Source organism: Amblyomma americanum, chromosome 11, assembly GCF_052857255.1.
Source record: "Amblyomma americanum isolate KBUSLIRL-KWMA chromosome 11, ASM5285725v1, whole genome shotgun sequence".
In the NCBI taxonomy this organism is placed as follows: domain Eukaryota; kingdom Metazoa; phylum Arthropoda; class Arachnida; order Ixodida; family Ixodidae; genus Amblyomma; species Amblyomma americanum.
This window is the reverse complement of record NC_135507.1, coordinates 84,714,048-84,735,561: the sequence shown is the minus strand read 5'-3', so window position 1 is coordinate 84,735,561 and position 21,514 is coordinate 84,714,048. Positions and strand designations below refer to the sequence as shown.

The 21,514-nt window shown below is 46.1% G+C and overlaps 1 protein-coding gene across 1 annotated transcript; it reads left to right on the top strand.

Annotated features, from left to right (window-relative positions):
- Positions 1–4,235: 4,235 nt before the first annotated feature.
- On the top strand, positions 4,236–21,154 carry LOC144110356 (tRNA wybutosine-synthesizing protein 2 homolog). The gene is made up of 5 exons (XM_077643211.1): positions 4,236–4,589; positions 4,785–4,935; positions 9,527–9,636; positions 12,677–12,834; positions 15,198–21,154. The coding sequence occupies exons 1-5, from the start codon at positions 4,403–4,405 to the stop codon at positions 15,588–15,590; spliced, it is 999 nt and encodes a 332-aa protein (XP_077499337.1). The 5' UTR covers positions 4,236–4,402; the 3' UTR covers positions 15,591–21,154.
- The last annotated feature ends 360 nt before the right edge of the window (positions 21,155–21,514 follow it).

Here is a 21,514-nt window from a genome sequence, read left to right as displayed (position 1 = left end):
TACTCGCAGATGGCGAGGAGTCTCAATCCATTAGGGCTTCGCAGAATGTGGTTTTTGGCATCGCATCTTTTCCCGTCTTCCACAATGTCGCCATTTTAATCGCTCTGATTTTGTATATGTGTTCGTGTTTGTTTGCTGTATCGAACAGTCCGACCGCCGAAAGGTCAGCCATGGCGTTTTCGCATCGATTTCTTTTGAGCTCTCCCCTGATGAAGGACGGCAACCAGCCGCCCCGCACTCCACCTCACAAAATCAATTCAACATGCGCTTAGACTATGCATTTTATGTTTTGCACTGATATTTTTCACACACCACGGAGACGTGAGTCTGCCATAAGTCAAGCATATTGAACATTAAGGGCATAACCAAAATGTAATAAGGGAGTAATCACTCATTGGCATCCACCCAAGCGCAGCAAAGGAAAGCTATTCAGCTTCCACAGAAACTTCGTATTTAAATAAAAATTCGTCCTGGTCAGGGGCTCGATACCGGCACCACCGCTGCACAGAAGCAGCGCCGTGTCAAGTAGGACGAAGATGAAGAAGGAACGACCAGCGAAACGGAGCGGCGAAAGACTGACTTTGCAATTCAGCTGAGCAAGTTCCACTCGGCCAGCTGTAGCTATATCGAGTCACTCCAGGTTTAACCAGAGCAAAACCACCACCGATTTTTTTACTGCGGCATTTGCGGCCATGTTAAACGTGTCTGCCGCAGCTAGGCACCTGCGAAACATGCGTGCAAGCTACGGAGCATTTCGAGGCGGCACCAGCCGTTTCCTCACCGCCAGCCCTTTGACGAGAATGACCCCGTCGGCTTGCCGACAGTGGCTCGCGGCAGGCACTTAAATTTGCATCAATGTGCTTTCGTTCAAACTTGTAGCCGGCGGTGATGTCGATCTCCTGGGGCCATAGCTCCGTCGAGTGAGGCGACCGGAGGGATCCTTCAAATTGGCAAGCCAGCAAGAGCGTGGTGATCGCCGACAACCTTGAATGGCCGTCCCTACAGGCATAGGCGGAGTTTTGTCGTTGCCCAGATAATGGCGAGGCACTCAGCCTCGGATTTCAGAAAAGAAAGGCTCGCTTGAGCGATTGCTTACTCCGGTCCACCGCTTTTCTGAACGAGAACGGCGCCTATGCACACGTAGCTTTCGTCGGTAAGAATTCAGTGTCGGCGTTTCCGTCGAATTTTCCAAGGACCGGAGGGGACTGCAAATGACGCTGGAGTTCTTGAAGGCTCCTGCTTGCGGCGCTTCCCATTTGAATGGCATGCCCGCTTTTGTTAGCTTAGTCTTGAAGTTCGGCAAGGTGTGAAATGTTCTTGGCAAACCGTCTGTAATACGCACACAGTCCGAGAGATCTTCTGACCGCTTTCTTGTCGTCAGGATGCGGGAACTGAAAAATAGCTGCACTTTTCTGTGGGTTTTCTGTTTTCTGTAGGTCGCACGCAGTCCTTGCTGATGATATGGCCGAAAAATAGCAGCTTCCGGTAGGCGAAGCGGCACTACTCAGCCTTGAGGGTAAGTCCGAAGGACTAGATTGTGTCCAGTAGTGCCTTCGGCCTCTGCAGGTCTTCGCTGAAGCTCGTCGCAAAGGATACAACGTCGTCAATATATACGAGACAGGTTTTCCGCTTGGGACCTGTCAGCACCGTCTCCAGTACTCGTTGGAACATGGCTGGCGCGAAACAAAGCCCGAATGGCGTGACCTTGAAATCCTATAGGCGGTCCTGCGTGTTAACGCTGTCTTTTCCCGATCTATTTCGTCGACCTAAATGACAAGAAGTACTTGGCGTGGCCGAGTCCATCTAGCGTGTGGTCGAATCGGGGCAAGGAGTGGACGTCTTTCTTCGTTATGTTGTTCAGTCACCGGTAATCGACGCAGAAGAGTGCTGCCTTTATTTCTCGCCAGGAGACCTGTGTCGCCCGTGGGCTCCTTGACGGATGGATGATGTTGTCACGAAGCATTTCTTCCACTTAGTCCCTATTGGCTTGGGACTTCCGCTGCGATACGCGGTAGGGGCTTTGACGAAGAGGTCGGGCGTGTTCGTCGGTGAGAATCTGGATTATGTCGAAGGCGGGCTTATGGTCTACGTTAGATGAGTCTTCTGAGGGTCGGTCGGAGAGAACGAATGCGCCTCGAACATCGGGTAGTTCGTCTAAAAAAAGCAGCCGTCGTGAGTTTCGGTATTCTTCGCTGAAATTTCTCAGCAGCACCTCAGCCTGTCCATTCCGGAAACGGGTGATGCTTCTAGCGATGCTTAGTTTTCGATCTAAAGAAACTGCGTGTTTCCCTCGATGATTCCCTCGATGGTCTTGGTAATTCTGGCACTCACCGGGACGATGACACTTGACAGAGCACTCTCAAGGTGGCGTGATGCTCCGGTGTTGTGTTTGAAGGCGGCTTCCTCTGTCAAAGACATGATGGTCTTGGGCGATGGACTGGTCTATGATCACTCGCAGCTCAGTCAAAAAGTCCATGCCTGAGGTCACGTCTCGGGAGCATTGCTGCAAGACTATGAAAGTCGTAGGGTAGGTATGTCCGCTGACCATTACTCGTGCGTTGCATTGTCCTGACGGTCAAACTAAGTGGCCTCCAGCGGCGTGGATTTGGGGCCGTCCCTTGTGGTCGTCACTTTATTGATCTGGGCCGCAAACGGCCCTCTGATGACGGATTACTCCGCTCCTGTGTCCAGCTACAGTGCGACCGTTGATAGCCACTTCAAGGTCGGTGGTTCGTATCACCACATCGCAAGCTGATCTTAAAGTCCGGTCTCGGCTTCGGGTGCCGTGATTGTGGCTGGCGTACGTCGTTGTGATTTCGCTGGGCGGCTGCCACTTCGAAACTTTCCGTCCAAATAATAACCAGGAGAAAAAATTCAGCCCCAGGCGAGATTCGAACCAGAGTCGGTGCAAACAGGGAAGCTTCGTAACGCTTCAAAATGCACGCATTGTTTAATTCCCGCGTTTTCCATAATTCCTATTTGCAGACTAGGTTTCTTCGTCGAAAAAACTTGGGACAATACTGTTTTCTCGCGAAAAATTTCCCACTTGAGGAGGCTGTCCTTTCCTCCACCGCTTTCAATTCCGCTTACGGGCAGATATATGCAAGACGAGTGCAGAACATCTCTTCACATTTTGGCAATTTCGTTCCAAAGCTAGCACTGGGGGGGGGGGGGGGGGCGCACATTATCGTGCTGCAGTATGACTAGTCTTCTTCAATCTTGTTTGCCCCGCAGGGCACAACGTAGCTTAGAGAGCATTTTGACTGGCGAGCCGCGTTTATAGTTTTCTAGCTCAAGGAAGTCAACCAAATTGAACCTTTCCGCTTCTCAGAAGGTCGTGGCCCCAACGTCGGCAGCTGAAGACACCCTCGTTGCTTTCCTTCTTGATGAGAATTCGGTTTGGTTTTGGGGTTTAACGTCCCAAAGCTACTCGATCAGGCTATGAGGGACGCCGTAGTGAAGATCTCCGGAAATTTCGACCACCTCTACGAGAATTTCGACTGCCTCTAGAATTTCGCCTCCATCGAATTTCGACCGCCGCGGCCGGTACCAAACTTGCATCTTTCGGATCAGCAGCCGAATGATGGACAATATTAGAGTTATGCCATGCAGGAGGTGTGGAGTTCTATCCTTAGTGCCGCCGGGTACCCACCGATTTTCCAATAACATTTCCCCTGACCCTGTGCTTGTCTTGTCTGAGTAGAAATGCCTGAAAAATGGGTATCCAACGCCACCTTGTATAGACAAAAATATCTTATGTCACGGCACTCTTCGGCCACGCGGCCCTTGCGCCATTAAAATTCTTAGTCAACGAGGGACGCCACCCTATACTTTTCAGTTTCATTCCGAGGTCCAAAAAAAAAAAAAGGAAAATGAAAACATCTTTCGTCACTGGTTTCAGTAGAAATCCGCAAATTATGTCATTCGTCTCGATTTTTTTAGCAAGCAAAAACTTCTCATATTGTCCAACGCTACCTATCTTCTAAGCAGTTAGTAGGCGATCACAATGTACAGCGGCCACAGTGCTGCACATTTTAGCCTCCAAACTGATCGTGCTGGTGCACCAGTTTTTGAAAGTTCTACATGAGTCAGTTTGATTTCCGTCGACCAGCGCAGTTTCTGTCTCAATGCGTATGTGCACGAATAGTCTACATTTACCCATAACAATTACTCATTCAAACTTACCGCGCCTACATCGGACGCCTCAAGCCATTTCAGCATCCGCTTCCGTGCTCGCGCACTTCGCGCACATGGCACAAGGCGGACATGGCAGCGCTTGTTTAGCTTGTTGATCGTCGGTTCTCACGGAGTTGCATCTGCTTTTGCCGCTTCTGATGAGATCATTACCACATCGTGCCTTTGCCGGGCAGACCAAGGCGAATGTTTCGGCCGTGACAAGTCAATGGGCCGAACGGAAAGCCCTTACGAGCGTCTTCGACGCGGCGTTGAGCAGCTTTTGAAAGCTAGCGGCTACTCCTGCAGTGATGTACAGGAGCTACTGGAAAGGCTGCCTAAGCGCTGGGAGAAGCACGGGGACCTTGTGATCGTTAAACGAGCTGCCTTTGACGATCGCCGATGGGACTGCGTCCGTAAGTAACCATACGAGAGAAGCTGTGGTAACAAGCACTCGTTCGTGTCGATGCGCTACCCTTTTTGCCCGAGCCATGGTTCAGAGTGCAGGGATTTTTTTTTTTATGGCTTTTTACGCCAGGCATAGGAGTCGTATGGTCAGTGAATTGCTCCGGGCAAAGTGCGTTAAGACAGCGCATTCATTTGATTCGCAGGCTCGAGTCTGTGGGACATCGTTTGTGACACTCTGCGGTGCAAGAGGCTGGCACTGGGGGCAAGCATCGCTCACGATGGCCATCGGACGCCCAGAGTGGATTTGGTGCGCGGGAGCGATGGCTGGGTCACGCACGTTGACAACAAAGTCAGGTTGGAGCGCCTTCGGAGCACGCACTTGTTCTCATGAGCTCAGGCCTGCGCTTCATGAAGGCTCTATGATTCCCTGCTTCTGGCGATCGATCTCAGTGCATCACATCATTTAGTTTTTCGATATGCGCCACTTCACCTGGTGCTGGCTTAACCTTTTCATAAGAGCATTATATTCTACTATACATCGAGAAAAAAATTTTTAAATTTGTGTGTGTGCATTTGAACCCTCCATTTCACAAAAATCTAGCATGAATGGCTCAAAAACTTTAGGAATCCACGTACGCCGCACACTTCCGCGCTCACTAATTAATTGCCGCCCTAATTCTTAAGAACGAAACCGCATTTATGCCCATCTAATTATTTTCTTTATTTTATCCAAAGCTGTTATTTCTGCAATTAAAACTCAGCTAATGTGACCTTTAGTAAAATAATGCCCCATATGTAAGACAAGAAAAATGTTAAAGCACCTGACATTTACTTTCTTACCAATACCCCTACATGGGTATGTGCCATGACTGAAGAGGCGAACAACACTTCCTAGGCGCACCGTAGAACTTTTGAGACATCCATCTTATTTTGTGCTTTCGAAAAGCAATCCTTTTTTCTAAGCACGTCATGGCCTTGCTATTCTGTCCAGCAGGGATTTCAAATGTAGCCAGCATCACTGACTTTGTGAAAACAGCTGTGGACGCTTCGACAAAAAGTTTGAAGAGCCACATGCACAATCATAGGTGCCATGCTGCAGAGAGATAAAAGTGGATTCATTCAACAGCTGGGGGAGTGTCCATCACAGAGAGATTCGCTGTGATGCTGTGATGCTAATGGGGCGGGTGATAGTTGACCTATGAATCAAAGCTCCTTGTGGTCTTGGGTCTATCTTGGTGGTGGTATCTATTTTCTGGACCTAAAGTAGGGGCATGCTTGTCTAAAGGCAGTAATGATGGCCGATTAACCGCTTGAGATGCCAAATAATTTGAAGAAAAATTAATGTATAAAACATGATCAGAAGCTTTTTAAAGTAAATTATGAAAAGAATGATGCAAGATTTTTTGAGATGGCTGCTCTTTCTGATTGTGTCCGCATATCTGGGCATTGTGCTTAGTATGCAACGACCTGATGGTGTTCATGTTGCATCCGCAAATCTGGATAGAGTTTGCTGCTGTCTAGCCTACTTATAACAAGTTCAGTTATAACGAATGTTTGCTTATTATGAACAAGGGTGGAACTGCTGTATGTATCAAGGCTATGGCATTGCGTCTCGAATAAAGCGAACAGCCGTTGCTGCACCGTTCAGTTATAATGAATAAGAAGGCGCCATAAACTTTCCCCGCAGTCGAAAAACGCATGCCTCACTGAAAAGCGCTCCCAGCTTCCATGATACCCCCCCCCCCCCCCCCCCCCCCCGCGAAAAAAAACTAGAAAGAAAAACATTAAAAAAAGGCGCATTAAAACTTTAGTTAACCGATGGCAAAGTGTCTAAATTGGAACGAGAGGAGTGGTAAGCGTGAGACAGGGGCAGCTTTGAAAGCGATACTACTCACAACTGATGATCAACCAATGACTGATTTGAGAAGTTTGAATACCAGTCACGAGGTATACCTTGCTAGTCTACCCAGTCACATGTCATGCGTTGCCTGCCCAGTGGGATCTCTGCCCTCTGCGCTGCTTTTGTATGCAGCCAGCGCTAGACAGCAGACAGTCTCAGTTACCCTTGTGTAGAGTGGTCGAGCAGTGTGCGCCAATAAATGAGATCAGACGCTAGCTGATGGCTTTCAAGTGAAGTGCTAGTTCCCACCTGATTTGTAGGTCTAAGTGGCTCTATTTCCATGCAAAGGTGGCATCAAGAACATGGTAGCTATGGCGAGGTGTCGCTTCATTTGGAGCCCAGTGCCCTGCTGGAGCGCGTTACACAAGGGCGACTCATACTGTACATCTTGCGCAGATACACTGTGGTAGTGAAGAAGCGTAGCTTGTTGGGCCTGTTGGTGCTTGGTACGTGGAAAATCAGCGGAAAGGACATGTTCACAAGCAGGAGAAGTAGACAGTACAATGCTGGAAACAGCGTTGTGTTTGTGGTGTCTTCCTCCCGTGCTCGTCTCTTTTGCGGTACTTTTTATTCAATTATGTGTCACCAACTAGCCCAGCAACAAGTTTTATTGAACAACTGAAATTTTGTTTACTTGATAAGACTGACAACAGAAGAACAGGGCGCACATGCGCGAAAGCACCGCACACGCTATCGAAACGACAGGAACAAAATATATATTGAGCGGGAGAAGACAACATGTGGCAACCTATGGAAATATGGTGTTAAGGTTGCCTTTTCTGCTCCCACAAAACTGTCGTCACTTTGTTTCCATATCTCTAAAAATATCAGCACAAAAAAGAAATGTAATGTTAAGCACCAGAGCATGTTCACCAAATGTAAAACCGATCTCGTTTACTCGCTTCCACTGTCCTGTGGCAAGGCCTACATAGGTCAAACTGGTTAATGTATTAGCAAGCATATAAGGCAGCACTGCACTACGCTCCAGTCAGGCAACACAGCAAGTCTGCCAAAACATTGCAACCACTGTAAAGACTGCACCTCTCTGTTCCATAATGTCATAATCATCGGTCGCGGGAAAACGCTGATAGAGAAATCTTAGAAGCCTTTAAAATCAAGCAGTTAGGCACTGAATGTGTCATCGACAGCTCTGTCAGGTTCACAGCAAAAGAGTACAGGTTCATGAATGGAACATAGTCTGCCACATGTTATCTTCTTTCACTCAATCTATATTTTGTTCCTGTTGTTTTGATAGCGTTTGTGGTGCTTTACGCGCATGTGCACCCTGTTCTGTTGGCAATTTCACCAAGTAAGTAAAGAAAATTTCAGTTGTTGTTTCCAGCGTTATCCTGTGTACTGCTCCTGCTTGTGAACACGTCCTTTCCGCTGGTTTTCCACACACACTATGGTAGCTTCGTTGCTGTATCCTTACAACTTTGTCAAGGATCGAAGGCGAGGTTCTCGACTTACCACTAGTTTCTGTGAACTCTTCAGTCGCTAAATCGCGTCCTTAAATCGGCTAGCCCGCACAAAGGGTCTCAGCCAGGAGGACATGACCACTCCGGAGAGCTTAGGAAGTGGGTCGACAGCGTCTGGTTTGAAGAAACAGGCATGTACAACAAACTTTTTGAGGAATAATTGCCACTTCCGTCTGACTGCATCTTCTGGCTATATAAGGGCTAGTCCACTTACTACGAACTTTGGGTACAACAAACGCAATCCACGTCACTGTCACGTGCATTATTAAGTGGGCTCAACTGTATATCATTGTAACTAGGCCTCACCATACCTGAGCATATCAAAGTTGGGAAAATGGAAAACCTGCTGTGCCTGTAATGTTCCAGCACTGTGGAGATCAAGCATGCATGCATGCTGCTCTGAAAAGTCCGCTCTGCACCAAAGTACAGGCCTGGGGACTTAACTTCATTGGTCAATGTTTAGGGGAATCCCCCAAGGTGGAGTAGATTTGTAACAAGGGAGTAATTACTCATTGGCATCCACCCAAGCGCGCCATATGGCTACAGAGGAAAGCTTTCCTTTATGGGCCCTATGGCAGCGCTTGGGTGGATGCCAATGAGTAATTAATCTCTTGTTGCTTTGCTGCAACTGTTTCCTTTGTAATTAAAATCAGCTTACTATTGAAATGGTGGGTGTATCGAGTCTCTGTAAGTATACTATAGTTTGGATCGGGCGTGTAGTGAATGTATACTGCTTGCTACAAGAATGCACTCTTTGATCTTGCAGCTAACATGGTGCATGGCTTTTCTAATGTGCCCATGATAGTTTACATACCTGGTAAAGCTGATCGTGTGTGTGCTTGCTGCCTAGCAACTTGGCATACTTTCAGCGAGAGAGAGGCAGGCTTATGTACAAAGGGATGCAGTGAGTAAATCTTTGTGTAAAGGACAGCAAAGTGTGTACAATTCCAACCAAAATGAAGATTGCAATCAAGGGAGTAGTTGCTCATTAACGTCTTATCGAGTGCAGCCATATAGCTACATATGGCTCATCCTGTTATGAGCTGATCATCTGGTCAAGTGATCGCACCAAACAAGCAGTAGTCCCAAGATCAAGCCAAAGCCTAGAACATATTTTCATTCAGCTGCGAAGATTATGAGAAAGCTGTGTGGGTTTTTCCTGTAGTTATATGGGTACACTCACATGGATGCTGATGAGTAATTACTCCTATGATTTAAAGTTTATACTCCATTTTCTGCTGAGGTTGGTTGAACATTGAGTTTATATTTGTCTCCTTATAGTGGTGTTCTGTATGAGGATGAAGGAATAAACTATTTTCCCTTGTAGTTAATGAAGGGTCTCCAGGTACCCCAAGTTGAAAGCAGTTCTTAAAAGTTAAATGGGATGGCATCATCTGCAGTTGTTGGAGCAGTTTGTAAAGGCTAGCCAAACATGCATTCTCACTGTTGTAATGCTTGTTTGATCTTTATGAAGGTTCAAGGGTGTCCTGCTCATGTGCTGCAGTCAAAGATCTTGTTCCTGGTTCTGACTACTGACTAGCCCATGTGCCCTTGTTGTCATGTGCAGGTACACGTTCGATGTGACCCGCTGCATGTTCAGCGCGGGAAATATCACGGAAAAGCTTCGCGTGGCCAGCATGGACTGTCGAGGCCAGGTTGTCGTCGACCTCTTTGCAGGTTTGTTGTTGGGATGTGTGAAACAGCAGTTAGTCCTAGCATACCTTGGTACAGAAGTGAGCATATGCATCCAACGATGCAGTCTGCATCATATTGTTGCTTATTAAATGGTCGTTAAAATTCGTAGGACAAAAAAAATTTTAATGCCTTTGTATGAATTGTGAAATTGTGGGTTTTAATGTCTCGGCTATAAGGGACGGGTTCTGCAATCATTTAGACCGCCTGGGATTCTTAACTCGTGCTGACATCGCATAGCATAAGAGCGTTTTTTATATATTGTCTCTATTGAAATATGGCTGCTGTGGAGGTTAAATGAGGCTCTTTGTGCTCAGGTGTAACACAATTTTTACACCTTCAAAAGTTTGTGTAAATATTAGGTTATCCACAATTTATACAAAAACGGAGTTTGCCAATGCAGACAGCGGAAGGTACCATATGAAAACTATAAGCTATCCTAACTCTTCTGTAAAAGGACTTCATCAGTTGCTTGGTAGGAGTTACATACCTGTTGCAACCCTTGTTCTTTAAGGCATCGTTCACTGCAGGGTGTAGCTGAATTAGTACTTGCTGAAAAGCCAGCCCCAGAATTGACCTCATGTCTTACAGGCATTAATGTTTCAAGTGATCAAATGCTTCTCTAATGCAGCTGTATGTGGCTTTTTTGCAGTTATGGTCATGCAACAACCTGCCAAGATGAGAATGGACACTGAAACTATATGAGTGCAGGTGGTAATATATTCTGAGAAAAAGCTGGCAGGAACAGATTGAGTCGGCAAAAAAAAAACAACGAAGAACCTGTGATTTGATAAACATCTTCATTGTGGAACCTGCCTCTTGCAGCTTGTTTCACAATTAGGCATTTAATGTCCTGCAAGAATTCATGGCTGCTGGCAAATTCCTTTTATTGGATATGAACAACCCACAAAAGTCTTGCAAGAAAATCAGAACGGTTTACAAAAATAACTCAGTGCCCTTCCTCCTAGAGTGAACTGTACATGATACATTAAAACCTGGGTGTAGCGAACCTCCATGTTGTGAATTTGTATATATTGCAAAGTTTCTCAATTCCTTGACGCTGCCTCTATGAAGAGTGTGCATTTGTGAACTGCATGTGACGGGAGTGCTGTGCTGGCTAACTTTGACATAACGAGCTTGCTACACCGACTGTCTATTGGCTAGTGCCGCGTTGCTTAAAAGTTGGCTAAAATACACGAAAGTATCACGATGGTAGAACCAACTGCCATGAGAGGAACACCTACAGTCATCATCATCATTACCCTTATTACACCCACTGCAGGACAAAGGCCTCTCCCATGTCTCTCCAATTAACCCTGTCCTTTGCCAGCTGTGCCGACCCTATGCCTGCAAACTTCTTAATTTCGTTTGCCCACCTAACCTTCTGCCGCCCTCTGCTACGCTTGCCTTCTCTTGGAATTTACTCCGTTACCCTTAGGGACCAGCGGTTATCTTGCCTTCGCAATACATGCCCTGCCCAAGCTCATTTCTTACTCTTGATTTCGACTAGGATGTCATTAACCCGCGTTTGTTCCCTCACCCACTCTGCCCGCTTCCGGTCTCTTAACGTTACACCTATCATTTTCCTTTCCATAGCTCGCTGCATTGTCCTTAACTTAAGCTGAACCGTTCTTGTTAGACTCCACGTTTCTGCCCCGTAGGTGAGTACCGGTAAGATACCGCTGTTGTATACTTTTCTCTTGAGGGATATTGGTACACCTACAGTAGCAGTGGGCGAATGCAGTTGCCATGGCACGCCATGGTCTAATGCCAACAGCTTCACTCAGTGGTAAACGCAGTATACTCCACAGATTTTGCATTTATGTACATTGCACCAAGTGTAATTGCAACTGTGCACCTTTAGTGCGATTCGGGTGCTGGCAGTTGACTCGCGGCGGGAGCGGAGATGGTGGAGAGTGGCGGAGATGCGAGTTGAGGACTGTACCCATTTCCTAGAGCAACGAAGAGGACACGTAGGAAGAGGCAGGCTCCTTTGAAAGTTACTTTTCAAGCAGTTAGTTGATGGGTCACTGTTCTCAAAACTAGAAGTGCTCAGACTGTGGCCCCTACGATGAAAATGATAGTCTGATGAGCTTGTGCAAAGCTCCTAGGGAAACATCACAGTGCCACTGTTGCAGCTGAATTTGGAGTGGTGTAGCATTTTTTTGGAATGTGCCAGGCTAGTAGTGTGAGAGTCAAGATGGCAGTGAAATTAGGGTGCCCATTGCGAATGGCCCTTGGTAGAGCGAGGCACCGTGCCTGTTGTGTTGTTCAAAAAGGAATGCAGTGCTGGGAGTGGTGCTTTTTGCTGCAGCTTTCCAGGTCCCCGCATGTGCAGCCATATGCTGGACATTTCCGTGTTGCTCTTGGAGGGACACTAAAATGGATTTCACTTCTGGCTGTATGTTGCAGATTAAGCTGCACAAAACGCTCTTGGACCATTATTTACCAAGTTTGTTTATTAGTGCACAGAAACAGATGTAACCATTGACGTAGCCATCAGTACTTGCAGGAAGTAGTACATTACATGAGGTAAAAGCACATTTGAATTTAATTCCGTCATGTCGCTTCAAGTTTGCTGGCTTCATCAGTGGGCCATGCCATTATTGGCTAAGTGAGCTCAAGCACTAAGACAAGCAAATGGGTGCCATCATAATGGCTGCCCGAAAACTCGCCTATTAGGGTTTGTGCAACATTGCTGCGGATGACATGCCAAGTTTCTGTAACTGTGCACGAGATGCAAATTCCTTGATTGAAAGCACTTATGCTGCGAAAAATAAATGCATCTAAACACACGAGACGCTCATTGAGAACATGACTTGGAGGTCATGAGCTTTGTGTTGTAGAAGCAAGCGGATGACGTATGAAGTTGGCACAGGGCCAGGTTAACTGGAGAGATATGGGAAAGGCCTTTGCCCTGCATTGAACGCAGTTGATGGTGAAGGTGTCCCTTCAAGGGCATGCCATGCAGCATTGTCGCTCATTGAGCGACCCCAACCATCCCACCTTCTGTGCTCGCCCGCAGGTATTGGCTACTTCACACTGCCATACCTTGTGCATGCTGGGGCAGCCCACGTGCATGCCTGTGAATGGAACCCCGATGCTGTGGAGGCCCTGCGCAGAAACCTCTATCTCAACCGAGTGCAAGACAGGTGTACCATACACTTGGGTGACTGCCGAGAGGTGAGGAATCAAGCATTGGCTGCAGCCTGAGTCCCGAGGCAGGTGCAGTGTTTCTTGGCGATTGGTGGCAATTCACAGGGTAGGAAAGGAAGAACGGCTGGCACAGTGTGCTGTGTTCTCTCTCTGCTCTGTGTCCTCTCTTACTGTGCTGCCAGTTTCATGAAATGCTATATCAACTAGCTCATGCTTTCAGTTATTAAGTATGGTCCTTCGTTTCAGCCTCAAAACTGTTGTGTTAGTGCCAGTAGTACTATGCAGCGAAATTAGGGTATGTGCTTTAATATGAAAGCAATGTGCAGTTCATTTATATTTACTCTTTATTTTTAAATTTATTTTAAAACTTTTTTCACTTCCTTTGTAATGACACACCTACTCATTAGCATACAGTCGTGAGGCAGCACATATACTAGATTCACCTTTGTTTGCCGCAAGCAATGTGGTTTTGTGGCCTATGGATTGTATGCTCGCTTCGCAGGTTCAGTTCCCGCACTTTTGGAAGAAATTTTTTTTATATATATATACCACTGTGATGTCATCTGGGATTTTTGGGACCGCTGCTGGTCAACGCCGACGCCCTGTTTCGTTACTGATGAGCCATGCATAACGCTTTCGCATTAAATTAATAGGTCCAGTAGGCAGAGGTGACGGCAGCATGTCTGCTTAGGTTTTCATTACAAGCAGCATGGATGCAGGCACAATGAAAGCGTTTCCTGTTTCGATAAAACTTTTTGGAGTTGACGACAGTTTGAGGTTGATGCAAGATTATGTTTAGAGAGCAGCATGGAGGTAGGATGCAACTTTTGGAAATAGTTGCGCACACAAAAGAGAAGACATGAAAAGGGAGTTGCGCCTGTGTGTGTGTCCCTTTTCATGTTGTGTCTTGTGTGCATGCAATTGTTTCCAAAAGTATGCAGTATCAACTCACCAAAAATGCAATGCGTAGGACACAAGACAAAATTGACACAACACGAGCAGCTATCAAGTGATGTGTATTTCTCACATAGCAAAATGCATTTAAGAAGTGGGAAGGTGTAGATTTCATTGTGGCCCGATAGTTCTTCTGGCGCGACACCCATTCTAACAAGTGGACCGCATGTTTCACAGTTGCATCCAACTAGTCCAGCTTTCATTACTGCCTTCCATTTTGTGTTAATTGCTCGTCATACTCGACAACAACTTTTTCTGGCGACAGAGCTGAAGCTACGGAGCGGAGCGGGATGTAGTCCCCGCTTGCAGTTATTAGTCTCTTCTTGAAACATTGTACATTGTCAGTATTAATTATTTAAGGTATATTTAATTCTGACACAACTGCCGAGTTTCAAAGTTGAGGAAGAAAACAGTTATCTTGATTACAACAAATTTGTTAATCACGTCGAAATACAAGAATCTTCAATAGATGGTGCTAGTTGCTCCAGCAACGGAATTAACTTACCGCGAAGAGAACACGATACGCGACCAAGCGCACCGTCGTGCGGCCTATTTGAAAGAATGATACAGTTACTGATGCTCCGCCTCTGTAGCCTTCCCTGCATTATCTAGAAAAACTGTCGCCATGTATAGAGAGGTACTTTTGTCATAGAGATGCCATAGGCATCACAGTTATGGGAACCATTTTGTAGTTACCATCCGTGCAACCAGTGGCAGGTTGAGGCGTAGTTGACATATACGTGGGTACACACACCTGTCGTTTATTTTTTTTTTTATGGGGTTTTAACGTCCTAAAGCAACTTAGGCTATGGGGGGCGCCGTAGTAGAGGGCTCCGGATAATTTCGACTCCCTGGAGTTCTTTAAAGCGCACTGGCGTCACATATTACACGGGCCTCTAGCATTTCGCCTCTAACGAAATACAGCCGCCGCGGCCAGGATCGAATCCGCATCTTTCAGGTCACCAGCCGAGCACCACTTCCACTGAGCCACCACTGCGGCCTCTATCTGCTGAATAATCATGAAAGTTATTGTATAGTATTCCCCTGCAATTTAATTCATTCACTAACCATAAATGAAGGTTTTTTTTAACCAACACATGTTATGGCAGCCTTATTCCATCCCCAGTCCACTCAATGCTAATACAGCACTTCTATTTTCACTGCTCTGCCAGTTAGAAAACGAAGTCTGTCTTAATTCAGTGAACTCATTATAAGAAAGGTGTACCACTGAAAGGACAGCAAAAAGTAGAAGTTTTTGTGTTAGTGATCTCATAACACATGAGAAGATCTCCATATTTTCGGTCTTACCTTTTAGACATTCATTTTAGCCTGTGGTGCCATTAAGGTGCAGACATTGAAAGCACAGGCACTGGAAGTCTGATTGAAAGTTGCGAAAAGCTGCTGTTGCCGTAAAGTGGCACTTCCATCTGCTCCAGGTATGTCCCGAAGGTGTGGCAGACCGTGTCAACCTAGGCCTGATACCGTCGTCCACTGTGGGCTGGGAGACAGCCTGCAGGGCGCTAAACCCAAAGAGCCGATTCTGCTGGATGCACGTTCACGAGAACATAGAGTCGAAGCCTGGAATGGAAGACTCGAGACGAACTCTGTGGGCAAAGCGTGCCCACCAAGTGTGTGCAATGATGGTGGATTTGCTGAGGCAGTGCCGTCGTGGTTATGAGTTGAACATTGTGTGCGAGCACATTGAACACGTCAAGTCGTACGCACCCCTCGTGGATCATGTGGTGATGGACCTGCGGTGTGAGCAGTTGGCAATGGACTGCCAAACGCCTAATAAGGCAGAGGAGTGTACAGAAAGTATCGTGAGGTGAGATGCACATGTCAAATAGTGCCTGGGTTCTTGCATCCCATTTTATTAGTGCTGCTGTTGGCTGTCGGTAACTGTGGGCAGCCTTGTGGTTTCATACACTTGCTTTAATGCACGGACAAGGTCTAAAAATAAACGAGGTTTTCAGATATTGCAGATATTTTTCCAACAGACACTTTACAAATGTTCTTAGCTGTTCCATAATTACACAATTAATGAGCTGTAGTTAAGGATTAAATATGTGTGCATGTGCTATGTGTTGAAGTTTCGCATGAAACATCATATGTCAGAACTGCTGCCACATGGACTGCCAGGCAATCCAGTGTTCAGTAAGGGGATTGTCTAAACTGATTTTATGCCAAGGTTCATTTGCAACCATGAATGCGGAGATCTTTCAAAATGGTAGCACTGCCACATTACCGGAGAATAAGCTGTGCAGCCTTCTTTCATTGGAACGCAAGGCTAAACCTAGCCAAACTTGCTACTGTAGACAGAAGGACCATTGCAAGCAAGCAGTCTTACACTCTCAATACATTACTTCTTGTTTTCGTGTAATTTAAATGTCTTGAATTCAGTGTGAAGCCTGTAAACAGCACACTTTGTGCGTTTTATTATAGGCAGCATAAACTACACCAAAGTGAAAGCTAGGCTAATAAGTAGTCCTGTGGCTACTATTTATCTATTTACACAAGTATAATGCATTTTTCCCTCCGGGCATTTGTTTCAGAACGTACCTCGTGTTATATTCAGAACCAAGGTATGAATAAAAAGTTTTTTTCCTGCTGCTCACCCAAAGATGACAGTAAAGTGAGATGGGTTGCCATAGGAAATCGCCTCTGGGCCTCCATCTCCTCAACAAAATTTGAGAAAATTTATTTCCAAAACTATGGGGACACTTGGTCATATTAAGAGTAGAATGTGATATTAGATTGCATATTGTTGCAGCAGGAAGAGGTCACATTACCTCTCTCAACCAATCAATTGCCACGGTGGGCAGGTTGTGATGATGTCACAAGATCACGTGACCTCTCGACCAATCTGCAAACTGTGACACTGCACAGCAGTGGGGTTTTGGTGCGGTAACTCTAGTGCTATCATAAATAATTTTAGTACTCTTTGCTCTAAATTTTATGCTTTATTCAAGCTATTATGTCATTGTGATTCAAAGGTGCAGATTTCATTGGTGAACGGTTATATTCTTTTACTCTTTTTGTTGGCTCAAAACGACTAGAAGATGTTACCTGCACTCTAATGCTATTTCTCGCCACACCCTTGCTTGTAAGGGTGCTGTAGGTATCCGGATAAACAAATATATGAATATAGCTAACAGTAGCCTCCACCACCAGACTTGAGCTACTAGGAAAATATAGCTACAGCAGCCTTCATTACCAGACTTGTGAGCTACTAGAAGTCAACTATATGATAACCTTGAGGCCTATATGATAACCTGAAGGCAGCGTGACCACACTTCTCCAGCCGTGTCTCGACGTACACGCTGCTCCTATACTGTGCTTGCTGTCCGCTTTTTTTTTTGTTTTCATCGGGCCTTGGCTCTGGCTGGCTTGAACATGTTCCAAGGTCACATCATAATCATAACGTATACACATTTTTTTCGTTTTTGTGGCGTCCCATACTGCCCCCTCACAATGCATTCGTGCTAATTAATATGGTACGTTTCTGCGAGGGCGAGTGGCTGAGCAGTGAAAGGCACTGAGAGATTTCCTAATCGCACTGTTTTCCTCGTGAGCAGCCTTGAATGTATTCGTACGCCTCGTAGCTTTCATTGCAGTGCCAAGAAATTGCTGGAATGAGTACAGTGTTCCAACATCGCATTGAAAAATGAATGAGCCTTCTTGCAAGCTCATGTGCACAGAAGCCTTGGAAATTGAATAAGGTGCTGCTGGTCCAAGAGACATCAGCACCATGCTTTGCTGTCAACTGACACTACGATGATAGGCATCACATCTTTCGCGAATGATACGCTAAGTGGAAGCATGTAGCTTGTGCAGCTGCTGCAGAGTCTCGGACGCTTGCAATAAGGGGAGGAAGGCAAGCAGCAACAACAAAGACGAAAAAGCAGTGTGCTGCTGAAATTCACGACACATGGCATAGTGCTTGTAGGTGATAGCCAACGTGTACTAAGGTTTTCTCTAGCTTTTAACACAATACCGTTAAGGATCCTGTGTCGCAAAAAAGCCAGTGTCGTCGTTGCTGGCCACAAGCGAAAACTTCCCAAATAATTTCCAGAGAAGCGACCCAGGTCTCGTGACCTTGTGATGTCATCATAAACTGCTCACCGGATTGAGAGCAAGCTGCCCTCCGTGGCAGGTTACAGTTAAATTAATGATTGCTCGCAAGGGGTTGCTTGTGAAGAGCAACCTGGGTTGCACAAGCCCCAACAGTAGCAGCACCTGCCATCACAAAGCAGTGGCACATCGCTGAAGCGCTGCACCACAGTGCCAGGAGTGGTATGAGGGACCTATGAATCTCTCAGGGACCTACAAATGTTAAGTAGGGGATAACCAATTTGCACATTTATTTATATGAAAAAAAACATTAATGTATTAACACTATTGCGTTAAGGTGGAGCTCAAGTGTCTCCTGCAGCTTTTGCTTGGTTTCTACGCAAAAGCACTGTGCTCCACTAATACAATTCCCTGCACTTACACAGGAGTCACTCCCACACCAAATCTGAAGGCCAAAAATGTAACAAATACCTAAACAGCTGTGTTCCGAGTAGGGGTGGATATTTATAGTAGGTGACCATGACAAAACACCGATAGGATGACACAGGAGTGTCACTTCAGCTTTTTTATTCATTGACTTTGATCACCTGGCATGGGAGGCGTCCCGAAAGTATTAAAAGCTTTAAGCTTACGTGAATTTTCAACACAGTGGACGGCAACGATGACGACGACATCTACAAAGATGTTGACAAATCAACTCGGGCACTTCTGCAACCAGGTGCCAGATACTGTCATTACACGGCAGTAATCGTGCTTTAAAGCATTTTTAAAAAAATATACAAAGAAAAATGCCCCCTTGAAAGGGCAATATGTCATCAAAACCGAGAAATGCCGTCCTCATAGGGCCATAGTGCACTGCCTACCCATAAACCATAATGCCTGTCAATACTGTGATGCAAAACTCTATGAGGCAGCTGAAATTATGTTTGCTCAACTCTTTGAAAAGGTAAAATCGGTAACTAAAACCATCTTGGTCCATGCCAGGGGTCCTCTGGAACCGCAGGGTTCCTTGAAGTGCTTTTTGGGATTCCCCAAGCATCTAAATCCATGCACTCCTCAAACCCCAACTTTCAACTTTACTCACTTTATTGTGGAACTAATCACTCTGTAATTGCTCATTGCAGACTGTACAGCCGGTCATCATTACATTGAATTTAAACATTTCTTGAGGCACCGTGTGTCTGCATGCTCCTTTTTGCATGCATGCTAAGTGGAAGAGTTGGAAGACGAGACATGCAGGCTTCTCAGGGGTCCTCCGAGGCTAAAAACTTAAGGGACGCTTAATTGCATTACACGTTTACAATGGGTTAAACATAACATGCCTTCATGCACTACATGTAGCAATTTGTGTAGCTGCAAAGTTTCTGGTCAAAATCTGCCCAGAACTTTGCACTCATTTTCATTCTAACGCAATAGCATTAAAGGCCATGCTCTCCAGAAAATCCATTGTCGGCGTTGGCATTGTCGGCAGTTAAATTAATGATCGTTTGCTCGGGAATAGCAACCTGGGCAAGACAAGGCCCACCGCTGGGAGCACCTGCCATCGCAGGGCAGTGGCGCCTTCGCCTAACCACTGAACCACTGCGCCAGGAGGGGTATGAGGACTCCCAGGGATGAATGCATGTAAAGTAGAGAATGACCTTCTGCATATATATGGGAATTAACCCAATTACGCTATCTTGTCGTACACTTAAGGCAGAGCTTAATTGTCCCCCCCATCTTTTTCTATGTCATTTTTAGTCACTATCGACTTTACGAAGTCATTCCTTGAATCAATTTTTTGTGGTGGTTCTTCCCATGGTGGCCACCTTCTGGACTCTTCCTTTCTCACACAAGTGGAAAGGTGAATCCCCCTCTTTCCACTTTGCTACCTGCTCTTCCATGTACACAACCTTCGGCGACATCGGCACATGCTCATAATGGGGCTTCTAATGGTGGCACATTAAAAAGATGTGTGCAAAGTTTCACAAAGACGTAATGAAGACCACCTGGTCTATGCAAGGCATCCCTTTGAAGAGAAATATGTGGAAATTACACATATACACACACAGTGTTTTGGCAAAGCATTTTTTTATTTTGTTCACTCAACACTATGGCCGGCATCAGTTCATTGCAGTGGAATGCACTCGCGTTGCTCATGAGGGTGCGGCAACAAACAATCTAGGTTGGACGTAAGCTGTAATCCGGAGATGGCCACACAGCCACCCTTGACGGCACTTGCTGAATGGAGTGCACTCAACAAGGCATGGCTATGTGGCGCAACACCTCAAGCTCACTGCCATGGTGTTGGACAAATACAGCTTGAGCTGAGAACAATTTGCAGGTTGAAAACAAACCACACAAGCAAACCATTATAGAAGCCAAGGAAAGCACTGGGATGTTGCAGGGCTTCAACATTGTAGAGAAGTGGTTCCTGCTTTCTTCACGTTCTATTAGAGAACGAAACCAGAACCATGTAGACGGTAGGGACTTGACCAATGGTCTTTGCACGTGATAGCCTCCGCTCTACTGATGAGGCTATGGAGGTTGGCCACTCTCCCCTCTGCTTCTGGCCATATTTAAGTAGGCATAATAACCTAGCTTTGAGAGCATTCAACAGCTTTGCTCTTATCCCTGACCATGTCCACCACACCCCCGTGATGTAACATGCGATGTTAGTCAAATGCTACCTTTCTAGCCATACGGCTGTACTCGGGCGGATGCTAATGAGTACTTGATCCCTAACGGGGTTTGTTGCACTACACCTCGACCATATCCACATCTGTCACAATAGTCGCAAATGGTGAGCTTGCTGCTTCTGAAAGAAGCTATGGGATGCGTTCACACTCACAAATACAAAAGAGAGTAGCCGGGAAGAAAGCTAAAGGAAGAGCTCAGCTGGCAGAGCACAACATGCAGCATGTGGCGGCTGCTACAACTCAACCATTGGTTTCCTGTTCTCATACATTCATGTGACACTACAACACTCCAGTGCTCTCCCTGGTTCTATTGGCCCAGTTGGTTGATTCACCAAGCGAGCCGCTCGTCTCCTCCAATTCTTTCCAGCAGGTTGAAACTAGCACACCATTCCCACCACACGAAAATGCAAGCATTTCAGCCTCAATACTGTCGCAGCTTGTTGCAGCGGTGAAGCTATGCTGGCTTGGTTAACACAGTATGCACTGCTCAACAGCTCAACTCAATGGAGCTGCAAACAGCGAGAGGTCACTAAGAACACATGTTGAGAGTTCAGTTGACAAATATTCCAACTGACTCGGAGGTGAAAAAAAAACCTCTCAACTACAGCGTAACCTGCCTTTCTCAGATGTGAGCAATCAGAGGAGTGAAGAAGAAAACGAAAAGGAAAAAAAAAAAAGGCAGGATGAGAGAATTATGGGGCCTAAAGTGCAGATGCTACTAACACGCTCGGCTAATTTCAGAGATCCGGAGCAACTAGCGGTGTGACCTTTTAAAGGGCGTTTGTTTGATCTGAATTTGTAGCAGCTAACGCCAATGCCTCTCGTACCAGCAGCCTAGCATGCTTAGTAGGCACCAAAAAGTCGTGCGTACCACAGACATTGCACGCAAGCTGTGGACTCAGCTGCAAGCATATTCTTTATCAATTAACCTAACACCAAGCTCAAGCTACAGTCGTAATCGTTGTGACTTCTGTAACAAGTGACAGTGTGCTGCCCAATGAGGA

Coding starts and splice junctions, on each gene's coding strand:
- LOC144110356 (XM_077643211.1), top strand. CDS start 4,403: ATGGGCCGAACGGAAAGCCCTTACGAGCGTCTTCGACGCGGCGTTGAG. Junction 4,936..9,526: donor CACGTTGACAACAAAGTCAG/GTTGGAGCGCCT, acceptor TGTCATGTGCAG/GTACACGTTCGATGTGACCC. Junction 9,637..12,676: donor TGTCGTCGACCTCTTTGCAG/GTTTGTTGTTGG, acceptor GCTCGCCCGCAG/GTATTGGCTACTTCACACTG.